Raw genomic sequence first — 26,709 nt, 5'->3', positions numbered from 1 at the left:
TTATTTTTCAGTTTTTGGTGGACACAACATCTTTATTTTTATGTGGTGCTGAGGATCGAAGCCCAGCGCCCCGCGCATGCCAGGCGAGCACGTTACCGCTTGAGCCACATCCCCAGCCCCTGTATGTCTTCTTTTGAGAAATAGCTATTCCGATCATTTGCCCTCTTTTTAGTCTGATTATTTGTTTTTCTGCTGTTGGATTGTTTGAGTTCCTGGTATATTCTGGATATTAATCCCTTGTTAGACAAGCACTTTGCAAGTATTTTCTCAAGAAGCCATAAATATTCATACTAGAAATACTTAGGCAGGTTTTTCCTCTAAGTATTATCTAATAGAACCTTATGTGGTACTACCATGTTCTAGATATGCCCTGTTCAATATGGAAGCCACTAGCCACACATTACCAAGGTGACACAAAAGGGGCCAGTAAATTGGGGAAGTGAATTTCAATTTAAGTAGCCACCTGTGATTAACAGCTACTACACTGGAAGGCACAGCTCTAAGATAAAGCAACTCATGATGCTAAGACATAACTGAATGCCTGATAGAATCCTTTAAGAAACTATTTTCTAGAGCTGGGAATATGGCTCAGTTGGTAGAGTGCGTGCCTTGAAAGCATAAGGCCCTGGGTTTAATCCCCAGCACCACACACACAAAAAAGAAAGGGAACCATTTTCTACGCGTTATATGTATCATCATTTGTTTGCCTTCTCCACTGCTTCCCAAAGTATAGAGGTCAATACAGGTCTATCCCTTTGGGAAGCACTGACTGTAAGCCAACTTTCATTGAACCCAGGGGTGCTTAACCACTGAGCCACATCCCCAATCCTTTCTATTTTTTAATTTTGAAATGGGTCTGGCTAAGTTACTGAGGCTGGGTTCAAACTTGCCATACTCCTGCCTCAGCCTCCCAAATTGCTGGGATTACAGGCATGTGCCACCGCGCCCTGCTGTCAGCCACCTTTCTAAGCAGACAATTACCCCTTGAATGTAAGAGGAAAGCACACTAAGGTGGGTGCTGCCATATACCTCTGGTTCTCTAAACCCTTCTCACTGTGCTGGTTACTCTTAGGTCACGGCCTAGAGAAGGAAGGATCCTGTTGGTGCTTGCCAATCTGGAATTCAACCACCATGCTCAGGGCCATGTAAAAGAAGTTCTAAGGCCAACTTCAAAATCTGCCTTTTCTCAAGAGCCCTCAATCTTACTCCAAACCCTAAGTGGGAAAAGACCAACACTTTAAACCCTAGGTCCCCAAAGAGCTTCCAGAATGTGATGACAGTGATGCCACCAGGCCAAAGACCCACAAGATCTGCCTCAGTCTGCATCAACACCTCCAAGTCCTGGCCAAAGCAGGACCAGCCTCCCAAAATGAGGCAGTTAAGAGACACAGCCCAAGCACCCAAATTGCACCTCCCTCTGGCAAGTGCTGACAATGGCAGCCACAACTCGATGTCTGATGAAACTGGAAAACTAGCTAGGTGTAGTGGCGCATGCCTGTAATCCCAGCAACTCAGGAGGCTGAAGTAGGAGACTTCAAAGCCACCCTCAGCAAGGAGAGGCGCTTAGCAACTCAGTAAGACCCTGTCTCTAAATACAAAATAGGGCTGGGGATGTGGCTAAGTGGTAAAGTGCCCTTGAGTTCAATCCCCAGTACACAGAAAAAAAAAAAAAAAAATTAAATAATAAAGAAACTGCAAAACTAGTTTAAGCTGGGGCTGGGGACGTGGCTCAAGCAGTAGCCCGCTTGCCTGGCATGCATGCAGCCTGGGTTCGATCCTCAGCACCACATACAAACAAAGATGTTGTGTCCGCCGAAAACTAAAAAATAAATATTAAAAATTCTCTCTCGTTCTCTTTCTTTCTCGCTCTCTTTCACTCTCTCTCTTAAAAAAAAAAAACTAGTTTAAACAGAAATCACATAACCACTAATATGTCCTAAATATCTGTAAATCAATACATGTAAAACTGACTCTGAAAGTCATTCTCTTTCTGACTTAAGGATAAATTTGAGGTTCCACAGGGATAATGGATAATATTACCCTGATAGGGAGGATATTCTATTATGAATCTCCTAGGGTAAACATGCTTTTAAGACTTTTAATGCTAGGGAAATAATAGACATGTTACCAGCTCTCTCTTATTTGATCAATTACATTTACTTTATATCTATCATTTAAGTAATGCTCACTGTTGTAGCTCTTTAAGTTCTATTTTATATTTACTTCAACACGTCTTAGGGTGGGTGGTAAGTAAAAGTATTCCTGATCAATGATGAAAAAACTAAAGCATGGAAGAGCTTGTTCTGGTGTACAGTCAGAGCAGTTAACAAGTCTCTCCTGGCCTAGTGTTTCTGTGGTAACAGGAGTAACTGGCCCCAAGTGTTTTCATGCAAAGAACACTTCTGCTGCAGGCCAGGCATGCCAACTCAGCTGTGGCAGGCACCTCCTCTGCCTCTAACACTTTGTCCAATAAGAATTAACCTTAGTACCCATTTTTTTTTTTTAATGTGGTCTAAGGAGCAATGTGACTGATAACTGTTCAACTCCTTCCCTAAGTATACATGAAGATAAGGATATGCAAATATGCTTTGTACTAAAAGACAAAGGTACTCTGGTTTGAGTGACTTGGAAGAGCACAGGTTGGCTCCTAACAATCACTTTTATGCCAGAGGAAATATTGTGTACTTGTAAAATTTAACAATTTTTGTGCCTCTCCTACTTAAAGCAAATCAAAGAGAGAAAATAACACCAGGGGGAATTCCACCTCACAAAGACTGAAGAGAGGAAATCAATAATAAGACCCTAAAACCCTTTGGGCACCATGCAACCAAGTCTCCACAGCACACCACTGTGCCACACTGGGCCACAGTAGAAGGTGACTTAGCATGGAGGGAAACAATGCTAGCTCTTGACACTATGAATTTCATAGCTGAATTGCCTTCTTGTAATAAAGTCTTAAAAGCAACTGTATTTCATAGGGATTACCTCTGGGGAATGAGAACAGGGAAGGGGCTTACCCTTCACACTTGCCATCTTTTTATACTGATTATATTTCTAACCACGGACATGTGTTAATCTTCTTGTTTAAAAAATTTCTGGCTGAGCATGGTGGTGGACACCTGTAATCCCAGTAGCTCAGGAGGCTGAGACAGGAGGACTGTGAGTTCAAAGCCAGCTTCAGCAAAAGCAAGGCACTAAGCAACTCAAGGAGCCCTTGTCTCGAAATAAAATACAAAATAGGGCTGGGATGTGGCTTAATGGTTGAGTGCCCCTAAGTTCAATCCCCAGTACCTGCCCCCCAAAAATTTTCTGGTAAAATGGCAATTTTTGTTTGTTTGTTTTTTTGTTTTTTGTACTAGGGATTGAACCCAGGGTTTTTACCACTGAGCTACATCCTCAGCCCTTTTTGTTTTTTATTTTATTTGTTTATTTTGGTGTGGGGATTTAACCTAGAGGCGCTTAATCACTGAGCCACATCCTCAACCGGTCCTATCTATCTATCTATTTATTTATTTATTTTCGAGGCAAGGTTTTGCTAAATTGCTAAGTCTCAAACTTGCAATCCTCCTGCCTCAGCCTCCTCAGCAGCTGGGGCAGGAAGAACAGAGAAAAAAGAAAGTGTATAAGCATGCATCATTACACCTTCTCGACTAAGTCAGTTATCTATAAAAAGTTAAAATCACGATATTTCCTAAGTGCTTATAGCTCATACATGTTAAAATCTATGGATTCTGAGAGAATTAGTAGATGTTAAAAAAGAGCAAACACATACCTGGAGAAACAACTACAGTGCTTTTTCTTTTCTTTTTTTAAGTTGTAGATGGAAGCAATGTCTTTATTTTATTTATTTTTACTTGGTGCTGAGGATCAAACCCAGTACCTCTCATGTGCTAGGCAAACGCTCTACCACTAAGCTACAGCCCCAGCCCCTACAATGTTCATCTTTATTTAAGTATCTAATAAAGGAAACTTTTTTTTTCAAAAGCAAATTATACTCTCACAGGCATCAAGAAAAGAAGTGTGACTGCTCAACTCCTCTCCTCTGCACCAGGGAGAGACTGACTCTCATGTTCTTATGCACACCAAACCTCAGATCACAACATTCCTAAATGCCTGCAGCTCATACATCTGTGTTTCCATGGAGTTACACAAGACACTCTCTATATAGAGCTGCACATTGTCAGTATATTCTAAACAACAAACAAGTACACCCAGGAAACCTCAATCCTCAGAAGGACCAACAGCAAGCCATTTTTCTGCCTATACAGTGTTGTTTTCCATCCTGAAGACAGAGCAGCAGCATGCTCCAAGGAGCACAAGTGTTTCACAAGGATCTGGGGGGCACAAGGGTCACTGCCCAGAAACAAGGTTGGAGCAGGACAGTGGACAAGTTCAAGGACTGGTCAGTAAACATGACACAACTGCATGCACTCAGCACAGGAAAACAAGCCATCTTAAGCCTCTCACAAGCTAGCATTAATCTCTGCCCATCTCATCAGGATGCCTGCCTGTTTCTTGAGCTAAAAATGTATTAACATGGACTACTTAGTGGCTAAGAAATCCAGCGTCAGACCAAAAATCAACAGTTACCAGTGAATTTATTTGTCCTCCTCTTTGGCAGTTTCCTGTCAGTCAGCTCATGCCTTTTCAATCTCACAAGTTAGAGGAGGCAGCTATCCAAATGTCAACAACCACAGTGATGGATGTGAAGGAAGAGTGGATAAGCATGGCTGAATTGACAGTGGGTCTTTGCAGAAAGGGGCACAGAGCTTTTATGTTTAAAGAGGTAAATTTGCATACTTGCACAATGTAGACAGAGGAAAGACCAACTTTCACCTTCAACAGCTCAAGACCAACAGGTACATCATCACAGGCTAAGTTCTCATTTGAGTACAGTATTGTGCTAGGGCTCTGGCCAAAGCGAATTAAAACATTCCCCAAAAGAAAGGATAGAGAAAAAAGAAAGCATAAATCAGTGCAGTGCTGCGCACAAAGGACATGAAGAGTAGAGGGGCAAGTGGGACAGCCTGGTATTATCTAGAGTTCCAGATCTATGCCACATGATCAGCGACTTTACCCTCTGTATAAATATGCCCTAAAGAAACCTGCATGGAAACACTAGGAGTCCTGAAAAAAAATATTTATGCATCACTGCTCATGTTTACAAATAGGACACAACCTAAATGTTCATCGGGAGAATTATGATATATTCATTCATACAACATGCTACAATCCATTAATGAAAATATTTAAAACTAGAGCTACTATACAATTCATCATTCTCACAATTTTGAGTTAAAAAAACTAAGTCAAGAATACATACAGTATGACAGCATTTCTTCAAAAACATTCAGAACTAAATACGTTGTTTACAGATGCAAATACGTAGTAAAACTATAATCAAACGGAAGACAAGGGAAATAATAAACACAATGTAGACAATGTAGTACTTACCTTGTAAGAGGAAAGATGGGGATATGGTTCAGGAGCACCCTGTGGATTTCGACAGAAGGGGCAACGCTCTATTTCTTAGCCTGAGATTGTTTTTCACATTCTATATTTACGTGTGCATTTGAGTATATGATAATATTAACAATAAATTTTTAAAAGAAAAAAGTATTAGCCAGGCTCGGTGGCACATGCCTGTAATCCCAGCTGCTCAGCAGACTGAAGCAGGAGGTTTGCAAGTTCAAAGCCAGCCTCAGCAACTTAGTGAGGCTCTAAGCTACTTAGCAAGACCTTGTCTCAAAATATAAAATAAAAAGGACTGCGGATGTGCCCCTGGGTTCCATCTCTGGTACCAAAAAAAAAGAAAAAAGAAAAATAATATTAAAGAGTTGAGCAGCTGGGTAGATAACTCAGTTGGTAGAGTGCTTGTCTTGCATGCACAAGGCCCTGAATTCAATCCTCTGCACCACAAAAAAAAAAAAAAAAAAAAAGTTGAGGGTGGAACCCCATAATACTCCCTCTCTCTTACACACCCATCTGCCCATGGGTGGGCTAGAGTAAGAAGAGAGCCCAAGAGAATCAACTCAAGTTTAGAGGTGCCTTAAAAAAGGACACCTTCCAGGCACTTCTTTGGGCTTCTTGGGTGAAACCAGCTCTACAGGCTGCCTACTCACAGGGTAAGCTTTAAGACATGGTACACTGTTCCCAAAGAACTGGAGAAAGACCGCCTTGCCAATACAGAAACAGAAAATATTCCCATTCCAGGCATATTCTGTTGATGAAAGGAAAGTCCCCGAGGGTTCCAACAGAAAGGAATGGACTGAATTTAGTAACCAGACAGTCATTTTATGGAGCCCTACACGGTTGGAAGATTCTGTGACCAGTTTCTAGTGGGTAGGAGGGGATGAAAAAAACACCTAGACACACATTCAATAGGACCCCAAACTACAAGCACCAGAGTCCAGGCAGGGAAGCAGTGTGATCTGAAGGCCTGTGAACCTGTGTACTGAAGACTTCTTAGAAGCCCCAAGGGTTACTATACGGGTTTTACCTGGAAAAGGTGACAACCGAGTTTGGCACATGCTGAGTATATTGGGAAATAAGAATATCAAAAGCCATCTCCACCACAGCTGTGCAACATATATACAGCCCAGGGGCGCCAGCGAGGCAGGAAGAGTGACTTACTCGGGGAAACTGACGGAGGGAAGGCCGGGTTCCGGCAGACCCAGCGAGAGAAGGCCCTGGGCTGGGTCCAGAAGGCCCGCTAGCTCGTCGAGGGGAAGAGGGTGGTCCCCGCACAGGCAGAAGGTGGGGCTGCCGGAGGAGGGCGGGTCCCCACGGCGGAGTCCTGGGAGGCCTGGCTGGAGCCAGGCCCAGCCTCGGGACAGGCTGGGAGCGGGGGGCGAGTTGGGAAGGACGCCCCAGCCAGGAGACGTGACCCGTGGGATGGGGACGCGGGGGCCTGTCACAGCCCAGCCCGGCGGGCGCGGCCCCCGCCAACCCCGGCGCCAGGTCCCACCCGTTCGCCGCTCACCTGGGCACGCAGCTGGACGAGCTCCGGTCCACCTCCCAGGTGGCGTACAGGTTCATCTGCACCGGGGCGGGGGTGCGGCCTGGCCCCGGGCCGCCGGGAGGCGCAGAGCCAGAGGCCACCGCGACGGCCATGGAGGTGGAGGTGGACGAGGACGAGGAGGAGGCAGCCGCAGCCGAGGTGGACGAGGACGACGAGGTGGCCTGGGCCAGCTTGGGGGGCGTCGGCTGCTGCGGCGGCTGCTGCGGCGGCTGTGGCTGCTGCTGCGGGGACTGGGCGACCCCAGAACCCCTCTGGCCGCCGCCGCCCCCAGCGGTTCCTGCACCACCGCCGGCCCCTCCGCGTTCAGCCATGGCCCGGCTGGGGGTCGAGGGGCGCGGGGCTCACGCGAACCGAGGCGACGCCGAGCGGCTCCCAGGCTTCCCCCGCGGCGGCGGCGACGACGGCTGCGGGGCCTCGGCGCGACTCTTCAGCCCGCGCGACCGAGCACGGCCGCCAGCGAGTCTGCACGCACGCGCGGGGCCTCGCGGCGCGCGGTCCTCGCGCTTGCCCGCCGCTGCCTGTTGCGGCCCGCGCCGCCGAGACACTGGGTGGGCGTGTCTGGGAAGGGGCGGGGAGCCCCGGCTCGCAGCCCCACCCAGCGCCGAGGGGCGGGGCCCGGGCGCGCGCTCGCGCCCGGCGGGCTCTGGGCGCGCGCCCACCCAGACTCCCGCCCCGAGGGGCGGAGAAGGCGCGCGCTAGGCCTGCGCTCGACGCCCCCACGCTGACCGCCGCTGCCTGACCCCTTCCGCTCCCCGCGCTCCATGGTCGCAGCCCCGCCGACGGAAATCCCGCTTTTCCGGGGTGCGGTCCCGGCCAGGGGGGGCTGCCGCCGGAGTGCGCCTGGCCCTCTGGGTCTGTAGAGCGTCGTGCGCGGTGCGCAAGCTGTTTGCCCACCGCCTCTAATCCCGGCTTTAAAACCTTGGGGTTTTATCACCCAGACCACCAAAGGGTAAAAGGAGCGGTCGGTGGGGATGGGAGGCAGCCCAGCACCTCAAGCGCCCGAGAGCTAGAAGTTCCCGGCCCGAGGTAGTAGGCAGGGGCTTAAATCTGGAGTCCAAAAGACCCTGGGTTGGGGGTGGGCAGGTTCTCAGGCTTAGCCCTGGGCTGGCCCGTTTGGCGACAATTTACTCCTCCTTTCCCTACAGCACCCCTCCCTCCCAGAAGCCTTTATTACAAGGCCTCAATGTGTTCTCAAGTTTCTCAAATTCTGTTCAAGGCCTAGCTCAATAGTTCAATGACCCTGTCCTGGTGGGACCTCTCCACTCCCCCTCTCCAGAAACCATCTTGAAGACCAGTATTCTAGCACCTCCTGTGCATTTCCACAGACAACAGTAGTGCAACGGAGCTCTCCCCAGGGCTCAGCAAATCTTTTTGATCCAGGAAGATTTCTCAGGAAGGGGGACCTTGAGAATGCAGGCTCCTTCCCACATTCCAAACACCCTAGCTCTAGTGTCAAATAAATCCAGGGGCTCCCCGGGACTCAGGACATCCTATTTAGATTTTCAGGTATGTTCTCACAGGTAAGGACTTGGACTTTCCTCCACAAGGTCAATTAGGAAGGCCTGGCATGGCCTACTTCCTTAGCCCAGAATTATTTCCCCAGCCCAGCCAGGGCGCTAAGCTGGCTATTTTTACTCCCCAAGGGCAAAGTAGTAAGGTCAAACCAAACCTAGAGGTGCTTCCCCCAGAGCCTCCCTACCAAGGGGGGTGGGGTATAGGTGGTAAAACAACCACAATTTCAGTACAGGTTTAGCTTTACCATCTCTGCAATGCAACATTTGATCCAAGTACCTGCCCCTGATCTCTGGGGCAGCCCAGTGGTTGTGGTTATTTTAGTCCATTTGCAGAAGGGGCTAAGAGGAGAGGAGGGAGGATCAGGAGTGTTTCACAGCCATCTCTTTCATTGGGAAACAGCTTTATTTACAAAACAGGTCTAAAATAAGTACATGAAATGACTGCAGGGGAACTGGTTCTTAGGGACCCATGTATGAAGCTCAGGCATCCAAAGAGCCTAAAAGAAGTCTGGATGTGTGAAGAAGACCTAAAATTTGAACTCCTTGTACTTCTTGCTACCCCCACGGCTGTCCTGGGGCTGAGCTTTTCGTTTCTTTTGCTATAGGAAAGGAAAAAAAAAAATAGTTATAACAGGTTAAACCACCCCATAGCCCAATCAAGAGGGGCTAGCCTGATGAACATAGAAGTTGTGTGAAAAACACCTCCCTCTCAGACCTGATGATCCTCCCTCTCAGATCCTTTCCTTTCCTGTCCCTCAGTGTCATGATCCTTAGAGAAAACAACCAACTGGAGAATTTTAAGGAAGCCAGGCAGCAGGCACTGAGTGTGCCTTCACTCTCACCACTAGAGGGCACAACTCCACAGGAAAAGGCAGACCCTGCTCCCTAGCTCTCCCCTCCCTGCTTCAGTCCACTAGGAATTCTCACCTTCTGTTTGGCAGCATGCTCAGCTACCATGTCGCTGAAATCTTCCTTTTCCACTTGTGCCTGCTGCTCCCGCACATGCTCCTCATACTTTTGGGTCATAGCCATGGGGTCTAACTCCAACTCCTCAGGTGCCAGGGCCACTTCTACACCTTGTAGCTCAGGGGCGGGGCCCTTCCGACTCATAACCTAGAAGAAAGATGAGGGCATTATTATCTCCAAAGAGTCTCAGAGGCCCTAACTCCCCCTTCCCCAGCTCCAAAAGCAGTGTCCTCCAATGCTCACCGTGGACATGTCATAAATGTGAGTCGATCCCATCATGGCTCCCCCCACGGTGGCTGTTCTCTTCTCAGGCAACACAGTGAATAGCTGAGGTGTCTCACTTCTGCAAAGGACAATGAAGTCAAGCCCAAAAAGAGACCAAGGGTCTCCAGAAGGGGAAGCAAAGGAAACATAGGTGGTACCTTCACCCAGATTCTGAGATACCTGGGTATATAGCCTCTACCATTCATGGAGGTCTATAAGAAAGGATTTGGTTGGGGGATGACTTGGGACACAGCACTGATTTCAGGGGATACAGTTAGAGAGGTATAGAGACTGAGCTAAGAGGTCCCCTGAATCAAGTTAGGGGATCAGAAAACAGGCAAAGGCGGCTAAAAATCAGAGGCCAAAAGCTTCCTGGAGAGAGTGGTGCTTGGTTTTCTAATGTACACAACTCACATTTGCAACACTTCCCAAGGGCACAAGGGCCATCCACCACCAGTCTCACAACCTAACTCAAAAATTATACTCAGAACACAATAACAAATCTATCACTGTCACCCCAGACCATGTTGTCTCCCACTCTTCTGGAACATGATTTTCTTTTCACACAGCAACCAGAGTAAATACCTTAAAACAGAATTCAGATTCTTCCCCTTCTTTGCTGAAAACCCTGAGGCTTCTGAGCCACACACAGTGAAACACACCTATAATCCCAGTGACTTGGGAGGCTGAAGCAAGAGGATCCTAAATTCAAGGCCAGCCTCAGCTTAGGAGACCCTATTTCAGATCTGAGGATGTAGCTCAATGATAAAGTGCCTCTCATTTCAACCCCCAGTACAAAAACAAAACAAAAATTTAAGGCTTCCAAACTTCTTAACCAAGACCTAAAGGTCCCCAGCCCAATCGCTTCTTACTGCAATTCTGTCCACAATACCCTTCTTTGTTTTTCTTCCTTGAATATACAAAGCTTGAGACTTCTGCTTCCTGACAAGAGAAACAGGAATTGGATTTATCCTCCTACCTGAAATAACCAAAATAGGCAAAATACATGAAATGGTGGTTTTTCAAGATATTAGAAACAGAGCAAAAGAAACAAATAAGGTGAGCCCTTTCTACTGCCCCAGCATACTGCACCAAGAGAGCTGTAGTATAAAAGGGAGAACAAGGAAGGGAATTGTGATAAAAACCAAAGGTCCAGAACGATCAAGGCAGCCAGGGTTTGCAGGACACAAATGGAGACTGAAGAAGTCCTCTTCAGGTATTCGGAAGAATGATGAGGAGCATATGCATGTGAGGACAGGGAACAGCCAATCCAAAAATATCAGAGGTAACAGTACCTGCTGCTCACTCAGGATAAGGAATCATGATGATTCCTACCAGATAAAGGGAAAAACCTCTGGATTCACAGGGCTTTCAGCATACAAAAGAGTCTTGGGCATCCTGGTGGGGAGGACTACTCACAGCTCCAGTCCTGCTAAGGTCCTCAAAACAAGACCTTGAAGGATTCATCTGTTTGCAAATAACTATATGCCTGATCAAAGCTGTAGAGGATTACAGGAACATGAAAATATCTTGGGCCCTGCATGAAGACTAGCAACCAATCAGAAATTACAAAGCATATGAAGCAAGAAAATACAACCTCTAATGAGAATATCAATCAACTGAAACCAGTCCAGAACTACTGATTAGCAAGCAAATACATAAAATGTTATTCTAAGTGTATACTAGATGTTCAAAAAGCTAAATATGAGGCTTAAAATATATAAAAAGACCCAAATCAAACTTCTGGAGATTAAAACTCCATTAGATGGATTAATGTCAGAATAGAATATATAAATGCAAAAGAAAATAGCAAACATAAAGACCCAGCAGTAGAAACTTGCTTAAGTAAGAAAAAAGAGAAATTCTTATAAAGTGAATTTTTTATAAATTCTTATAAATTCTTTATAAATTCTTATAAATGCTACAAGAGACCATTAGATATACAATTGGAGTTGCTAAAAGACAGGTGAAAAAGGGGGCAACAGGAGAAATAACTGCCAATTATTTCCCCAAATTTATAAAAGCTATAAATCCACCGGTCTAAGATGCTCTACAAACCCCTAGCAAAAAGACATGAAAAGGGGCTGGGGCTATAGCTCAGTGGCAGAGCACTTGCCTAGCATGAATGAGGAACTGGGTTCAATTCTTAGTACCACATAAAATAAACAAAATAAAGGCACTTTGTCCATCTATAACTACAAAAAATTAAAAAAAAAAAAGGCATAGGGAAAAAAAAGCACATCATACTCAGACTGATCAGAAGGAGAGATGAAGATAAGTTTAAAAGGGCTGGGGTTAGGGCTCAGTGGTAGAGTGCTCGCCTAGCACCACATAAACATAAAATAAAAGATATTGTATCCACCTAAAACTAAAAAAATAAATATTTTTTTAAAAAGATAAGTTTAAAAGCTGCCAGAGAAAAATGACATATCACAAAGAACAAACAGTAAGCATGACAGCAGATGTTTCATCAGAAACTACGTAAGAAAGATGATGCTGGAACATCTCCGAAGTACTGAAAGGGAAAAAACGCCCTGTTAGTCTAGATTCCCACGTGCAACAGAAATCTTTTAAAATCAAAATCCACAAAAATGAACCTTTGAAGACTACAAAAGCAGAAGGAACGCTGACCAGTAGACCCACACCAGAAATGTTCAAGGAAACCCTTCACACAGAAGGAAACTAATACCAGACAGAATGCTGAATAGACAACAAGAAATTAAAAAACTCTGGAGATGATAAATACAAAGATTCATGTATAATTCTTACTAAAAGATAGTGGACTACTTAAACAAATATAGAAACTATTTAGCACAGGATTTACAACACGTGTTAAAAGTGAAATGTACAACCACACAAGGTGGAAAGGATAGAAATGGAGGTACACTGCTCTAAGGTTCTCAATACCATCAGAATTGGCATAATATCACTTTAAGGTAACTATGTAAAGCTGGATACTATAAACCCTAAGACAACTACTAAAATAACAAAACAAAGACTTACAGTTAATAAGACAACCAAGGAGGTAAAATGGAATCACAGAAAATAATATTCAATTAATCTTAAAGACAAGAAGAAAACAGAGGAAACAAAGAAGAGGACAGACAAAAAAGTCACTTAATGTGTCAGCTAGGCAACCCAGAGGCTAAAGGGAAATGAAGGTCCTCCTTTTGTTGCCTTCCTGGTTCCCTCACCCATCCATTGCCTCCTCAATCTTCTTTTTCCTCAGCTCAATGAGTTCAGGGGTCTCCATTCCAGCTGGAACTGATGAGAACCCTCCAGGAGTGATGAGGCCACTGTAAAGAAAGAAGCGCATGAGTAGAGAAAACGACCCCAAACCAGGCTACTGGGGGAAGGCAAACTCTATCACCCCACCTGTCTGCAGGTGTAATAAAGCCAGTCTCATCTGGTTTGTCTTCATCACTTTCCTCTTCTTCCTCTTCTTCTGAGGACTCTTCATCAGATGGCTCCAGTTCCCCCCAAGGGGTCCGATCAATCTCTTCTTCTTCAGTTTTGGTCTGAAAGACATCACTCATTCATTCAAAAAACATATACAAAGCAGCTATTATGTGCCAAGCTTTTGTAAACTGAAGCCACAGAAAAATAAACAGACAATAATCCCTACCTACACCAAGCTCACAGTCCAGTGGGGAGTTGTCTTACAACTCAGGAAAAAACATGCACTTTTTCAGACTGAAACTTCAGAACACCCCGTTCCCTAATAATGAAGGTATAGGCCAATTCTCTCTAACCTTCATGGTTTTAAGTAAAACAAGCTCACCAGATCACAGCCCATACCTGAAATTCAGCAGCATTGGTTCCAAACACGTCACCATAAAGCGGTTTCCCAGTCTCATCTACTGGGGGTTTGCCCCAGCCACCAGCATGGTACCCAAAGGAACAGCTCTGCAGGAAAGAGAGCATAAATCATTTCCACTCACCAGTTCCAGGGAAACATGCCAAAGCCCTAGAGAAAAGTCATGCAGCAAAGTATGGAACTCATATTTGGGAAATCTGAAAATTGTGATTGCAAAATAAAATCAAATTTTGTAAAGCATTAGAAAGCAAAATTAATAAGCACCAAACTCTGAAGGCAACAGAATGGGGACAGGAGGCAGAGTATGCTAAAAATCTCCTCCTTCAGGGTGATGTCTGTGCTGCCAAAAATTGAAACAAAAGACTTTAAAAATCAGGACTCCAGAACTGGGGATGTAGCCCAACATGCATGAGGCCCTGGGTTGATCCCCAGCACAACACACACACATACAAACCATGATTCCAACTTCTTACTGATTTTTCCTAATTTTGGAAAGCTGGCTTGGTTAATATCTATTTCACTTAGGAGACAGATAGTTTTATCTGAAGTTAACAATGACACTTTTTCATTTGAATGACTCTGTTGTCTGTTAATACTTTTTAATTGATGCTTTTTATTTTGAAATGATAAATTTTATGCCATTCTTGAGATAAAATTACTTCTGTCTTCCACATATATATCAGAGAACCATCTGGAAAGATGATCAACAAATACAATCAAATCTGGTTATTTTACACTGGTGCAATTGTGATGTATCTGTTTTCATCTTTGTACCTGTCAATTTTGACTAAATATTTGGCGGGGGGAGAGCCACATCCCCAGCCCTATTATGTATTTTATTTAGAGACAGGGTCTGAGTTGCTTAGCATTTCGCTTTTGCTGAGGTTGGCTTTGAACTCGCAATCCTCCTACCTCAGTCTCCCTAACTGCTATGATTAGAGGTGTGTGCCACTGCACCTAACTTGACCAAATATTTTACAATAAACATGTCTCATATTTTTAAAAAACAAAAACTGTTACTATTTCTCTCTCTCTCTTTTTTTTTTTTTTTTTGTTAAACACAGTAGTTAAAGAAGGAAAACAAACAACCATCCCTCAGTTAAAATGCAGGCAGTCAAGAATGAAAGTAAGCACAATACTTACCTCGGGGATTGGCGAATTCAGCCCAGGGATTTTCAGGTTGGGGTACGATGGGGGTGGTCCATATCGCTGCATGGCAATCAGCCAAGGGGGAGGGACCTTGTGGGCATTCTGCAAGAAAAAGAGAACAGGCTACTACCTGCCTAACCTAAGCACTCTCCTTTCTGCCCCAATTCCCACCCTCTTCCCTGCCTCCCCAACCAGCTAACCAACACTCACTGGTCCTACTGGCATCCCCAAGGAAATCCTCAGCTCATCAGACAGATCTCCTGGCTTTTTCTCCTTCAGTCGTGTCTCAAACTCCTTCCCCTGAGGAAAAAGCATAACATGCTGTACTAGGGATGCCAGACACACAATGGGGCCTCAATGGCACAGGGACAAGAGACGGGAGATAAGAAGTCCTAATCCACATCAGATACAAAATCCCATGAGGGCCACCTGGTTCCCACTTGGATTCCAGCTACCATAGGGGAAGGAATAGAGGCCAGGCTGTCACTAACCCATTGTAAGAACAGGGCCAACTTCAGGACCTGCTTTCTCATCTGTGAAATGAGGACATTTGACAGACTAATCTCCAAGAATCTTCTGCCTCAGACATCCTATGAAGTCTGAGGCATGATATTTCAAGGACAAAAAAATAAAAATAAAAAAGGGCTGCAGATATAGCTCAATTGGTAGAGTGCTTGCCTTGCATGCACAAGGCCCTGGGTTCAATCCCCAGCACCAATAAGTAAATAAATAAATAGGAATCTTTCTCCCGCTCCCAATATTAAGTTTCTCAAAAACATCTGCCACTTGGCCCCTCTGTTGTAAACCACCCACCACAAACTTATTATCATTTTAAAAACATGATGGAGCCAGGTACAGTGTCGCACACCTCTAATCCCAAGGACTGGAGAGTTTAAAGCAGGAGCATTGCAAGTTTGAGGCCAGCCTGGACATCCTAGTGAAACATTGTTTCAAAATAAAAAAGGTTGTGGGGGATATGGCTCAGTGGAAGATATGGCTCAAGTTCAATCCCCTATACCAAATAAAAAGACATGATCTGCATCTTTCCTTCAAGAAGGATCTCATTTTAAAATCTCAAACTCCATCTCTGGGAAATCAACTGTGAAAGCCCTTCCAACCAACAGGTACAAAGTCACAACCCCAAGACTGAGCTATGTATGCATCCACAGCCTCTTCTCTAACCTCATAGTACAGGTCCCCATGAATGGTCAGCTTTGGCTTGGTCTGCCACTTGAAGAAGGCATCATGCAGTTTCTGATAGTCGATGTCAATCTTTCCCATCTTAGGCCGAACCTTCTCTCTCATTTTTGACTTCATGGTTTTCTGTTCTTCCTGTGGATAATGTCAGTATTCATGAGTTGACAGGTAATCACCACCTTCAACTCTTGGCAGAGGATCTGGCTCCCAACTCCCAAAAGAAGTCAAGAGAAATCTCATTTATCTCATTCTGAAAGTCTCCAAAATCCTTCCTGCTCAAAACCCTCAAAATTACATAATTTGTGGCTGGGGATGTGGCTCAAGTGGTAGCGCGCTCACCTAGCATGCATGAGGCACTGGGTTCGATTCTCAGCACCACATAAAAATAAAATAACAGACATTGTGTCCACCTAAAGCTAAAAAATAAATATTTTTTAAAAAATTACATAATTTGAGTCCGGAGCGCGCTAGCTGCAACCCGCAGCCTGCGTGCAGCCCCTGCGCCCGTTGCGCTCTTGCCCGCCGCAGCCCTGGCGGGTGAGGGCAGGCGCTGTTCGGATGCTGCGCACCGGACCCTCTCTGCTCTCCGTGCGTAAATTCACAGAGAAACATGAATGGATAACTACAGAAAATGGTATTGGAACAGTGGGAATCAGCAATTTTGCACAGGAAGCTCTGGGAGATGTTGTTTATTGTAGTCTGCCTGAAGTTGGAACAAAATTGAAAAACCAAGATGAGTTTGGTGCTTTGGAAAGTGTGAAAGCTGCCAGTGAACTCTATTCTCCTCTATCAGGAGAAGTAACTGAAATTAATGAGGCACTTGCAGAAAACCCAGGGCTTGTGAACAAATCTTGTTACGAAGATGGTTGGCTGATAAAGATGACACTGAGTGACCCTTCAGAACTAGATGACCTAATGAGCGAAGAAGCATATGAGAAATATGTAAAATCTATTGAGGAGTGAAAATGGCACCCTAAATAAACTAGTGTGGAATAACTGCAGCAGTTGTCTTATAGAAGACTTAAAAGCTACTCTTAACAATGCTACTGGAAGAAGATACTCCTTAACTTCCGATAAACACAATATGCATCTTTTTTACAATTCCTTATGATTTTTAGAGTAGGCACTAGGTTGATATCAGAATTCATGAAATTATCTGTGGTAAAAATACTTATAAAAAAAGTATGTAATTCAAGGATAATCTTGTTATAAGCCTAATATAATACTGTAACGTGCTTACATCCATCCCTGGATCTGGGTCAATATACTTAATGATCTTCCATTTGAAAAAAACTGGACATAGAGGAAAGTGTGTGTTGTACAGTGTCAGAAGAACAATACTGTCTTAATTTTATAATGTACTGCATTCACTGGTGTTATTTTTATACAATGAAACAGCAGCTTGCAACAAAATAAAAAATAAAATATTCAACTTCATTAAAAAAAAAAAATTACATAATTCAATGAGCTCAATGTGGCTCAGTGGCAGAGCACGTGCTTAGCATGTTCAAGGCCCTGAGTTCAATCCCCAGCACCAAATAAATAAATAAGATCACACAACCCATACTGAAAAAAATAAGATTTAGTATATGAAATCAGCCTCCACTTTGTATGTCAATAACTATTTTTTAAACCATCTGATCAAAGAGACAGATCTCAGTAGCTGCCTCTGCAGAAGACCAGAACAGAGGTTAACTGGAAGGCAGTTTCACTATGTATTTTCGCACATCCTCCAATCTTGCACCAGAGGTAGTTAGTACTTATTCCAAGTATTAAATAAAATCTTTAAACCTAAGAAGCTACAAAACCACTGTGAGTCTCTAGCCACTAAGTACATCAGGGAAAGGAGTCACCATGTGAGCTGGCAAAGTGAAAGCAGAAGGGGAGAGGAGGAAAAAAGCCGCTCAAAACAGAGCCCTAGCCCGGGGCAGGAGAGCCATTCCAAACAGACTGCTCCCCAAAGTCCCACCCCTCCTGCTTCCTGCCAGGTGTACACAGTGCACCTATATAGTGTCAACTTCTAAACTACAGAAAGGATTAGACTAGTAACAAGTAGGTGTGTTCGAAAACCTGACTCCAATTCTGAAGCTGATAGCTATGAAGGACGTGGGTGCCTAAGCACAGGTTTGCACTCCACCAGGGCCCTCACCTTCTCCTGGAGGGCCTCCCGCATCTCTTGGATGCCTGTGCGTTTGATGAAATCCGGCAGCTCAAAGGGGGGCTTCTCAATGCCCCGTTTGCCCTGCAAGTACTTGCGCTTAAAACACCAGTGACGTGGCACAGGCACTGAGTTTCGAGTGGCCTTGAGATGAACCAAGAGCTTGGGGTCCTGGGCTGTCACATCATGCATCTCCACAACATCAGGCCGAGCCACCAGCTGGAAAACACACAGCAACATGTCTCTAGAAAGTCCTGATGTGAGGGCCATGTGGCTGCGACACCAGTCAACCCTTTGATAGCAAGGGTTGATCCAGCTCATCTGGCTGGCTACATTGGTGTCCCCTTCCTCCTTCTGAAGTCCATGATCTTGCCTGAGAGAGGAGGACCATTCTTGGGTCAAGGTATACAAGTAGCTGCTACATGGCTAGAACCTCCAAACAAGACCTCTAGAAAGCACCAGCCCTTAGGCTTCCTTTTTCTTCCAAAGGACCAGATCCAAGTCACCCAAACTTTCCCACAGGGTGAAAGGCGTGCCTCACATGGGGTCTCCAGTCAGGATCCAGGGCCTGTTGGGTCATTTCAGGTCTCACCTGCTTGAGCTCAGCCACAGTGAAGCGATTCATTCGGCGCAACTTTTTCTTGGACAGCTTGGGGGCTTCTGGCTTCTTTTCCTATGACAGAACAATCCCTCTTTTGAGCAGGTAGGAATCCCCACTTTCATAAGCCATGTACAACCTGCAGAAGTTCACCATGGTCCCAGAAAAGGCTAGATGCGCCCCCAACTCCTGTTCCTGTTCCCCACCAAGGAAGGATGCCCTGACCTGCTCATCATCACTGCTGTCATCATCGCTATCCTTATGCTCTTCCTCGAATCCCTTCTTCTTGGGGGCTGTAGAGTTCTCCATTTTGTCAAGTTTCTCTGGCTCCTTCTCTTTCTCCTTCTTCACATCATCGGTGAGCTGAGGAGGCAGACATTGTGGAAACACCACCTCTCAGAGCCAGCCCCCATCCCATTCCAGAACCCTGCACTGAAACACCACCTCCTCAGCCCTGTCTACCAGCCTGTCCGACTGCCCCCCAACCCCAAGTGTGCCGCTCTGTCTACCTTGAAGGCTTCAAAAATCCTCTTGAAGAAGATGAAGTTGGGTTCATAGATTTCGGGTTCTTCAGTAACATACTCAATCTCAACATCAGCAGCAGGGGAGTCAGAGCCTCGGGACCGGGCAGAGTCTTTCTCCCGATCCCCAGAGCTCTCCGAGGATGCTGCCCGCACACGCTGGGGCTTTTTCTTCTTCTTTCGGTTTCGACGTTTCCGATTTTTCTATCAAGACAAGAAAAACCAGCTCAGTCAGAGAATCCAAGCACCTTGCCCATCCCTACTCTAACAATAATTCAATGCTCAGTCTTTCCCCAAAGAGGCAATCTCATAAAGCATCTATAAAGAGGCCCTGGGGACAGAATCCCAAGTTCTGCCTCTCTCAAGCTGTGTACCTTTGGTAAGTTACTGTACTTCTCAGAACCTCAGCCTTTTCAGTGTAAAATGTAGGCATGCACAAATCTGAGAACTTAAAGGGATTTATGGGAATGAAATAAAAAATATCTGCAAGATGTTTAGAACAAGTATTGAGCCAGGCATGGTAGTACATGCCTATAATCCCAGTGGCTCAGGAGGCTGAGGCAGGAGGGCTGCAAGTTCAAAGTCAGCTTTAGCAACTTAGTTAAGACCCTATCTCAAAATTTAAAAAAAAAAAATTAATGGAATGGGATGTGGCTTAGTGGCTAAGCATCCTGGGTTCAATTTCTGGTTAAAATAAAAGAACAAAAATTGACACAAAACATCAGAAGATACTATTTACTGAACACTTACAATTAGTTTACTTTGGTACCTGAGCCCCATCTCCTGGCAATACCTCCAGACCAGCTCCATCATATACCTCTTTTTTGGATATGGACACCGTGTCCTCCTCAGTCTCTGATGCTGACTGGCCCAGGGATGAGCGAGTGTCTGTTTCCATTTCCTCTTCCTCTGTCAAGGAGAAAGGAGAAAATCAAAAAGACTTGATTTTCTCTAGTGCCCCTGCCCTGCCCAGAGTACCTTCACTCTGCCAAGAGCCAGTAACTTTCTAAAGCCTCCTCAGGGAGGGGACAAAGAGGATGCAGTCATAGCCTGCAGCTTCAGGACCCACCAATACACTCACCTTGCTGAGAGTTCATCTCTTCCTGGCGGCTCTCCTTCAGCTGCAGAATCTTTTCCAAAGCCTGAGGGATCTTGGGTCCCACTGAGGGATCATCCATCTGCCAGACAACCAGTCAGAGGGGCTGAATCACAGTGCTCTTCCTCCTCTGACTTTCACCTCTTATACTACAAAGGCTACCAGCTGGGTGACGTAATCAACAGACAGTGGGCAGGACCTCAAAACTCTGACCAGAAATGCCTTCCAGATCCCTCTGCCCTACCCTAAACATACTCTAACCAATGTGGCTTTCCCCTCCCACTAAGACCTTAAATCCACCCCTGCAATCTTCTCACAAAATCCTGTAAAATCCTAAAATAGTCTCCTTCCAAACCTCCATTCTACTGTCCCTAGGAAGGAATCATTAGTCTCACCTCTCTATTCTCATCTCCAGGGGGCGGTGGGGGACCACGAGGCCGGGGAACAGGAGCCCCCATGGGCAAAACAGTAGGGGTGGGACCCACTGGGCCAACTGGAGCAGCCACTGAAAGAAAGAAGAAAAGAAGTCCAATGTCAGAAGAGACAAAACACCTCTTTAAAAAATTACCTCCAGAGCTGGGGATGTGGCTCAGCAACAAGAGCACATACCTGGCATGTATGTGGCCCTGGGTTTGAGCCGCAGCACACACATAAAAAAAAAAAAAAAAAAAAAAAAAAACTACTTCTTTCACTGAAAGGTGATGGTTACTCTTCAAGGCAGAGAGTGACAAGTGACAAGGGTGCTTTTGAAGTGTTAGGAATGTTTTAGTTCTTGGTCTAGGTATTGGTTGTTATGGGTGTATCAATTTTTTAAAATTCATTAAACTGTACATTTACTATATAAATATTTTTAAATGTTATACATACAGTTACCTCTTGGTATTCATAGGGAATTTGTTTCTGGAACCCACACAAATACAAGGATGCTCAAGCCTTTCTAAAAAGTGGCATAGTATCTGTATGGCCTGTGTACATTTTTCCCACAAGCATCCTTCCATACACTTTAAATCACCTCTAGATTACTTGTAACACCTAATACAATGTAAATGCTATATGAATCATTTTTCTACAGTATGTCTTGGGAAGAAGATAAGAAAAAAAAAACCTAAACATGTTCAGAAATAAAGTTTTTGGTTTTTGTTTTTGTGGTACTGGGGATTGAACCCAGGGCCCTCTGCCACTGAACTACATTCCCATCTCTTATTTTTTATTATGAGATAAGGTCTCGTTAAGTTGCCTCAAATCTGCAATTCTTTTGCCTTAGCCACCCAAGTAGCTAGGATTACAGGAATGCACCACCACAGCAAATTATTTTAAAATATTTTCAATCCCTAGTTAGTTGAATGCTTTGATGCAGAAGCAGCAGATATGGAGGGCCCACAGCACTTTAAAAAAAAAAAAAAACTTGTGCATGCCTGTAATCCCAGCAGCTCAGGAAGTTATGATAAGAGGATCACAAGTTCAAAGCCAGCCTCAGTAACAGCAAGGTGCTAAGCAACTCAGCGAGACCCTGTCTTCATATAAAATATAAAATAGTCCAGGCGCAATGGCCCACACCTATAATCCCAGCAGCTCAGGAGGCTGACGCAGGAGAATTGTGAGTTCAAAGCCAGCCTCAGCAATGACAAGGCACTAAGCAACTCAGTGAGACCCTATCTCTAAATAAAATACAAAACAGGACTGAGGAATGTGACTCAGAGGTCGAGTACCTTGAGCTCAATCCCCAGAACACCCTCAAAAAAAAAAAAAAAAAAAATGTCTTTTTTAGGGTCTGGAACTATAGTTCCACTATAGTTCAGTATTTAGGGTCTGGAACTATAGTTCAGTAATAACAGGGCATGCTTAATATACACAAGGACTTAGATTAAATCACCAGCACCAGGGAAAAAAAAAAGTTTTTTTGAACCTTTTAAATTACCTTCCTTGTTCATCCTAGTCATTCCAGGTTCTTACCTCGAGGACCCAGAGGAGTGCGAACACCAATCTGACCCATGTCTTGTGGGGCCCGAGGGACTGGGGTGCCCATCTTAGCAATCTCCTGCTGTCGTTCTTGCTCCAGTAACACGGCTGCCTACAGGAGGAAAGCAGGAGTGGAGACCCATTTGAAAATGCCAAATGTAATCTTTTAGCCAGGTAATAGGCCTGAGAAGAACAAGGAGGAAACACCAGGTTCTGACATCCCCTCTATCCTTGCACTTGAAGACTAATGATCAAAACAGAAGCGCCCTCATATCAAAACAAACAATCCCTGAGAATAACACCAACGAAATCCCCCGGAAATTTCTGGTTCCTAGAAGAGAATTTAGTGTTTAGCTAAATGCAGCCTTATACTTCTCAGTGAGAGTTTTCTTCTCCAAAAATTCTTTAGAAAGAACTATGAATTCTTTTTCTTCCTTTCTTCTTTAAGTACTAAGGACTGAACTCATGGGTGCTTTAGCACCAAGCTGTATTCCCCAGTTCTTTTCACTTTTTGAGACAAGGTCTAAGTTAACTGAGGTTGGCCTTGAACTTCCCAAGGCTGGCCTCAAACTTGAAATCTTCTTGACTTAGCTTCCTGAGTTGTTAGATCACAGACATGTATCACCATATCCAACTGAATTCTTTCCTTAGAAAACTCTTACCCCTTAATGTTTGCCAAAGTCTGGGCAAAGCCAGTACTTCATGTGTATTTCCATACCTGCAGCTTTAAATCCTTATTTTCCAATACTACTGAGTATCCTAATGGGTAACAACTGACATAAGAACAAGGAGGAAACATCCAGGTTCTGACATCCCCTCTATCCTTGCACTTCAAGCAGAATAGCTTTTACATCATTCCCAAATTTATATGCATCACATTTAGTCTAAATCCCATACAAAGGACTAAATTAACCCAGAATCCTCTTTAAGGTACCTAAAATTATATCATATAAGACTGGTAAGAGTCAATAAACCTTTTGTGTAATAGGCCACTGAATTTTTAAATATTTTAGGCTTTTGGCTATTATATGAACTATGTTTTCTCTTCTTGGTTTGAGGTTCTTTTCTTACAACTCTTTAAAAATATAAAAATAATTTTTAGCTCACAGGTCACTCAAAAGCAGGTTCCAGGTTGGTTTGTCAACACTGGACTATAGGAAAAATGGAATCCTTTGGGAGATACTAGAACATAGTTGGGAATGAGGTAGCCTCCACAGAAAATTTGAGTGATGCACCTCATTTTGGACACTAAACACTAAATGACAGCCTATAGACTGGACCATGAGGTCAAAGATTAGGGGGAGGGGTATTACCCGCTTCTGCTGCTCCAAGAGCTCATGTTCCTTCAATGAATGATCTCCCTGCTTAAAAAAGAAAACAAGCTCATACCAGCACCAAAACCCCCCAGGCCAATCTGCCACAACTTTTTGCTTCCTATGGTCCTCTTCCAGTCCTGGACCTATGTTCTAATCTTTGTCCCAGATCGTCCCAAAAGCCTTGGCCCCAGGATCCAGCTTTCTGAGGCTCCACTCCCCCTTCAGGGACCTAATGAAGCCAACACACAGGCTTCCACCTGGCCTACCTGCTTGGCACGCTCCTCTTGCTGCATCAGCAATGCCGCCTGCTGCTGTGCCAGCTTCAGTCTTTCTTCTTCTGATAGTGCCACAGGCTCACCCACACGGAGAGGAGGCGGGGGCCCCAAATTTGGCGGATGAGCCATAGGAAAGCCAAGGCCAAGGCCTGGTGGAGGTGGTGGGGGTGGTGGAGGGGGCTGCAGAGGAGGAAGTCCCATGGGCGGTGGTGGCATGGGAATCCCAGAGAGCTGTGAAGAAAATAAGACCATAAACTAGGAAGCATTTATCTATTCATGCTGCAAACATTTGTTGGGATCTACTGTAAGGTCAGGCACCAGTGATCAAAAGGAGGCAGATTAAAAACAGATGAACAAGGCTTTATTGAGAATCACTCCTGGGGGGTAATCCTCCAGTCCAACAGAGCAAGTCTAGGAGAATTGCATCTAGGCTCAGCCCTATTGAAATTTTATTGGGCTTAGGGCAGAAAGGGAGGGCTTGGGACATGAAAGGGAGGGCTTGGGACATGAAAGGGAGGTTTTTAGACTCCCTTGTCCTCCTGGGGATCTTGCTGAGAATCATATCCTTCCAGAATTGGTCAGGAGACCCCGCTGATTGACAGGTGGTTATAAGTCACCATCACTGCTTGTCTGTCACCTGATTGGTTCTTTCACCTGCACGGGTTGTCTAGTGCTTTGTTCCCTTAGCACCTCAAACCAACCTAACATCTACCATAAGCCAGGTGCTGGGATTCAAATTCTAGTAACATATTATTCCATAAAAGAATGCTCCATAGCAATATCATGAGAAGAGAACCAAAGAAAACTATCAACTCTTTTCTCAAAAAAATATCATGAATTCAGATTCTGCATTTAATTTCAGGAGGTTCAAGGATGCCTCTAAAAACCAACTAGGAACTTCTTACTCCACACATAGAGATCAATGGATCCCAAGTGAGAACCACTGCTTTGGAAGAGAAGCAAATCCTGGATGCGAAGAGATATGGACTTAAATAAATAGAAACCAGTGCATCATGGCATCACAAACCCCAATGGTTTACTAAAGCAAAGAGTATATAATCAAATCAAGAAATCATCCCTCAAAGTTTCATTGAATAACATGGAAGTTACCCCTGGGGGAGCTAAAAAGGTGATTGCTTCTGTATGGGGGAGAATCAAATCAGGCTTATAAGCATTCAAGTTGAATGTTTTTTTAAATATTTATTTTATTTTAGTTATCGGCGGACACAACATCTTTGTTTGTATGTGGTGCTGAGGATCGAACCCAAGCCGCATGCATGCCAGGCGAGCGTGCTACCGCTTAAGCCACATCCCCAGCCCCTGAATTTTTTTTTAATATATATTTTTTTTAGTTGTAGGTGGACACAACACCTTTATTTTATTTATTTTTATGTGGTACTGAGGATTGAACCCAGTGCCTTACATGGGCGAGGCAAGCAGTCTACCACTGAGCCACAACCCTAGCCCCTCAAGTTGAATTCTGTTTTTGTTTTGGATACCAGGGATTGAATTCAGGCGCACTTGACCACTGAGCCACATCCCCAGCCCTATTTTGTATTTTATTTAGAGACAGGGTCTCACTGAGTTGCTAAGCATCTCGCTGTTGCTGAGGCTGGCTTTGAACTCATTCTTCTGCTTCAAGCCTCCCCAGCCGCTGGGACTACAGCGCCCAGCTCTAGTTGAATTCTGAATGACGAATTTGAAGGAGCAGGTACTAGGGAAGGAGGCAAATATCAGCACCAAAAAGGGAAACAGAGCTCCCAATTTTGTCATCTCAGGATCTCCTTACCCAATCTGCTAGATGCATCCCCACTATAATGCATGAGAGAGAAGGAGCTACTCTGAGCAAAAAGGATCCCATTCAAGTGAAACAATATCCTTACCTGTGCTGACATGGGAGGGGGAGCAGCTTTGTCCCCATCCTCCCCTCGCAAAACCGGTCGATTCAGCACAATGCCAGTCTGCAAAACAGAAAGGAAGGCTCTAAATCAACTCAAGAGGAGCTGTTACACTAAATAACTTTCTCTCCCTGTCAGTCAACAAAATTTACCCAACGCCTGTCCGCCAGATTTGGGGCAGGGCATTGGTAAGAACCAACGCAGATAGAAGCGATTACGACAAAGCAGGCAAAGGCAAGCTTTGCCAAAGGTCAAGCCCCTGCTCGCTGTGCCTAAGTCCATAACGAATGAAGACCCAGAGCTGAGGGGTCTTGAAGGCCTCAACCTATCCTTAAGTCCCGCCTCTAACACTTACCTGCCGGGTGTAAGTCTGTAGCCGTTCCACCAGCTCCTCGCGACTCCCTGTAGGGCAAAGCACAGGATCAGTGGGGTAGGCTTGGCCCCCGCAGGCCCCCAGCTGCCCGCCTCAGCCCCACGTCCCGGCTCTCCCGGGTAACGGGCTAACCCGCTTCCCCGCAAGCCCACAAAGCCCTCTTCAGACCTCCCCACGCTTCTTACCCTGGATCGGAGCTCCGATCTCTGCCAACTTGGCCTGAAGCTCCTGGGCAGCCCAGGCACCATAGTGCCCTGGAGGTGGTGGCGGCGGCAGCTGTAATTCCCCTTTGGGGGGTTCGGGATGCTCGGCCGCCATCTTAGCCACAGGAAGCCGCGCGACCAACCCGGAAGTTCGGGCCAGCCTCGAGTCCTACTTCCCGGGACTTCCGGCAGCGACGTACGCCACGTCCCCTCCGTGGTTGGAAGACAGCTAGGATTGAGGCCACCCCCTGCCGTCCGCCGGGAGACGTGTTTCGCCACGCCCGAGCCATGGGCGGCCCCGTCCCGAAATTTTCTGGGAGTTGTGGTCCGCGGGTCGCTGCCTCCGGGTCCAGCGCCTGCAGAGCCAACCTAAGTTCCGGAACT

General features: G+C 45.3%; 3 protein-coding genes across 4 annotated transcripts in view; 1 reads left to right on the top strand and 2 right to left on the bottom strand.

The window, feature by feature from the left end:
- The window catches only part of Pacs1 (phosphofurin acidic cluster sorting protein 1), a 139,785-nt gene extending 132,247 nt beyond the window's left edge, over positions 1-7,538 (bottom strand). Inside the window, exon 1 of the mRNA XM_076847614.2 lies at positions 6,983-7,538. Within this exon, the coding sequence (XP_076703729.1) occupies positions 6,983-7,332 (350 nt within the window). The 5' untranslated portion in view covers positions 7,333-7,538. The remainder of the gene's footprint in view (positions 1-6,982) is intronic.
- A 1,381-nt stretch (positions 7,539-8,919) lies between these two features.
- Sf3b2 (splicing factor 3b subunit 2) lies at positions 8,920-26,454 on the bottom strand. Of its 2 annotated transcripts, XM_076847612.1 has the most exons (22): positions 26,308-26,454; positions 26,105-26,151; positions 25,735-25,812; positions 23,843-24,082; positions 23,574-23,624; positions 22,255-22,372; positions 20,697-20,806; positions 20,287-20,383; positions 20,023-20,114; positions 19,194-19,409; positions 18,910-19,047; positions 18,679-18,759; positions 18,078-18,305; positions 15,914-16,063; positions 14,942-15,031; positions 14,726-14,833; positions 13,564-13,671; positions 13,141-13,283; positions 12,960-13,061; positions 9,745-9,844; positions 9,463-9,648; positions 8,920-9,134 (listed from the first exon to the last, which is right to left on the bottom strand). In XM_076847612.1, the coding sequence occupies exons 1-22, from the start codon at positions 26,438-26,440 to the stop codon at positions 9,063-9,065; spliced, it is 2,688 nt and encodes an 895-aa protein (XP_076703727.1). In that variant the 5' UTR covers positions 26,441-26,454; the 3' UTR covers positions 8,920-9,062. The 2 variants fall into 2 exon arrangements, with proteins under 2 accessions (XP_076703727.1, XP_076703728.1); XM_076847613.1 differs by lacking the exon at positions 23,574-23,624.
- LOC143392132 (glycine cleavage system H protein, mitochondrial) lies at positions 16,073-16,989 on the top strand. The gene is made up of 2 exons (XM_076844950.2): positions 16,073-16,078; positions 16,424-16,989. The coding sequence occupies exons 1-2, from the start codon at positions 16,073-16,075 to the stop codon at positions 16,889-16,891; spliced, it is 474 nt and encodes a 157-aa protein (XP_076701065.1). The 3' UTR covers positions 16,892-16,989.
- Positions 26,455-26,709: the final 255 nt, after the last annotated feature.

The sequence above is a fragment of the Callospermophilus lateralis genome, chromosome 2, assembly GCF_048772815.1.
Source record: "Callospermophilus lateralis isolate mCalLat2 chromosome 2, mCalLat2.hap1, whole genome shotgun sequence".
NCBI classification, from domain to species: domain Eukaryota; kingdom Metazoa; phylum Chordata; class Mammalia; order Rodentia; family Sciuridae; genus Callospermophilus; species Callospermophilus lateralis.
This window is presented reverse-complemented; position numbering and strand designations above follow the sequence as displayed.

Coding starts and splice junctions, on each gene's coding strand:
- Sf3b2 (XM_076847612.1), bottom strand. CDS start 26,440: ATGGCGGCCGAGCATCCCGAACCCCCCAAAGGGGAATTACAGCTGCCG. Junction 22,373..23,573: donor TCTTGGAGCAGCAGAAGCGG/GTAATACCCCTC, acceptor TTCCTCCTGTAG/GCAGCCGTGTTACTGGAGCA. Junction 16,064..18,077: donor GGGAGGCCCTCCAGGAGAAG/GTGAGGGCCCTG, acceptor CATTATCCACAG/GAAGAACAGAAAACCATGAA.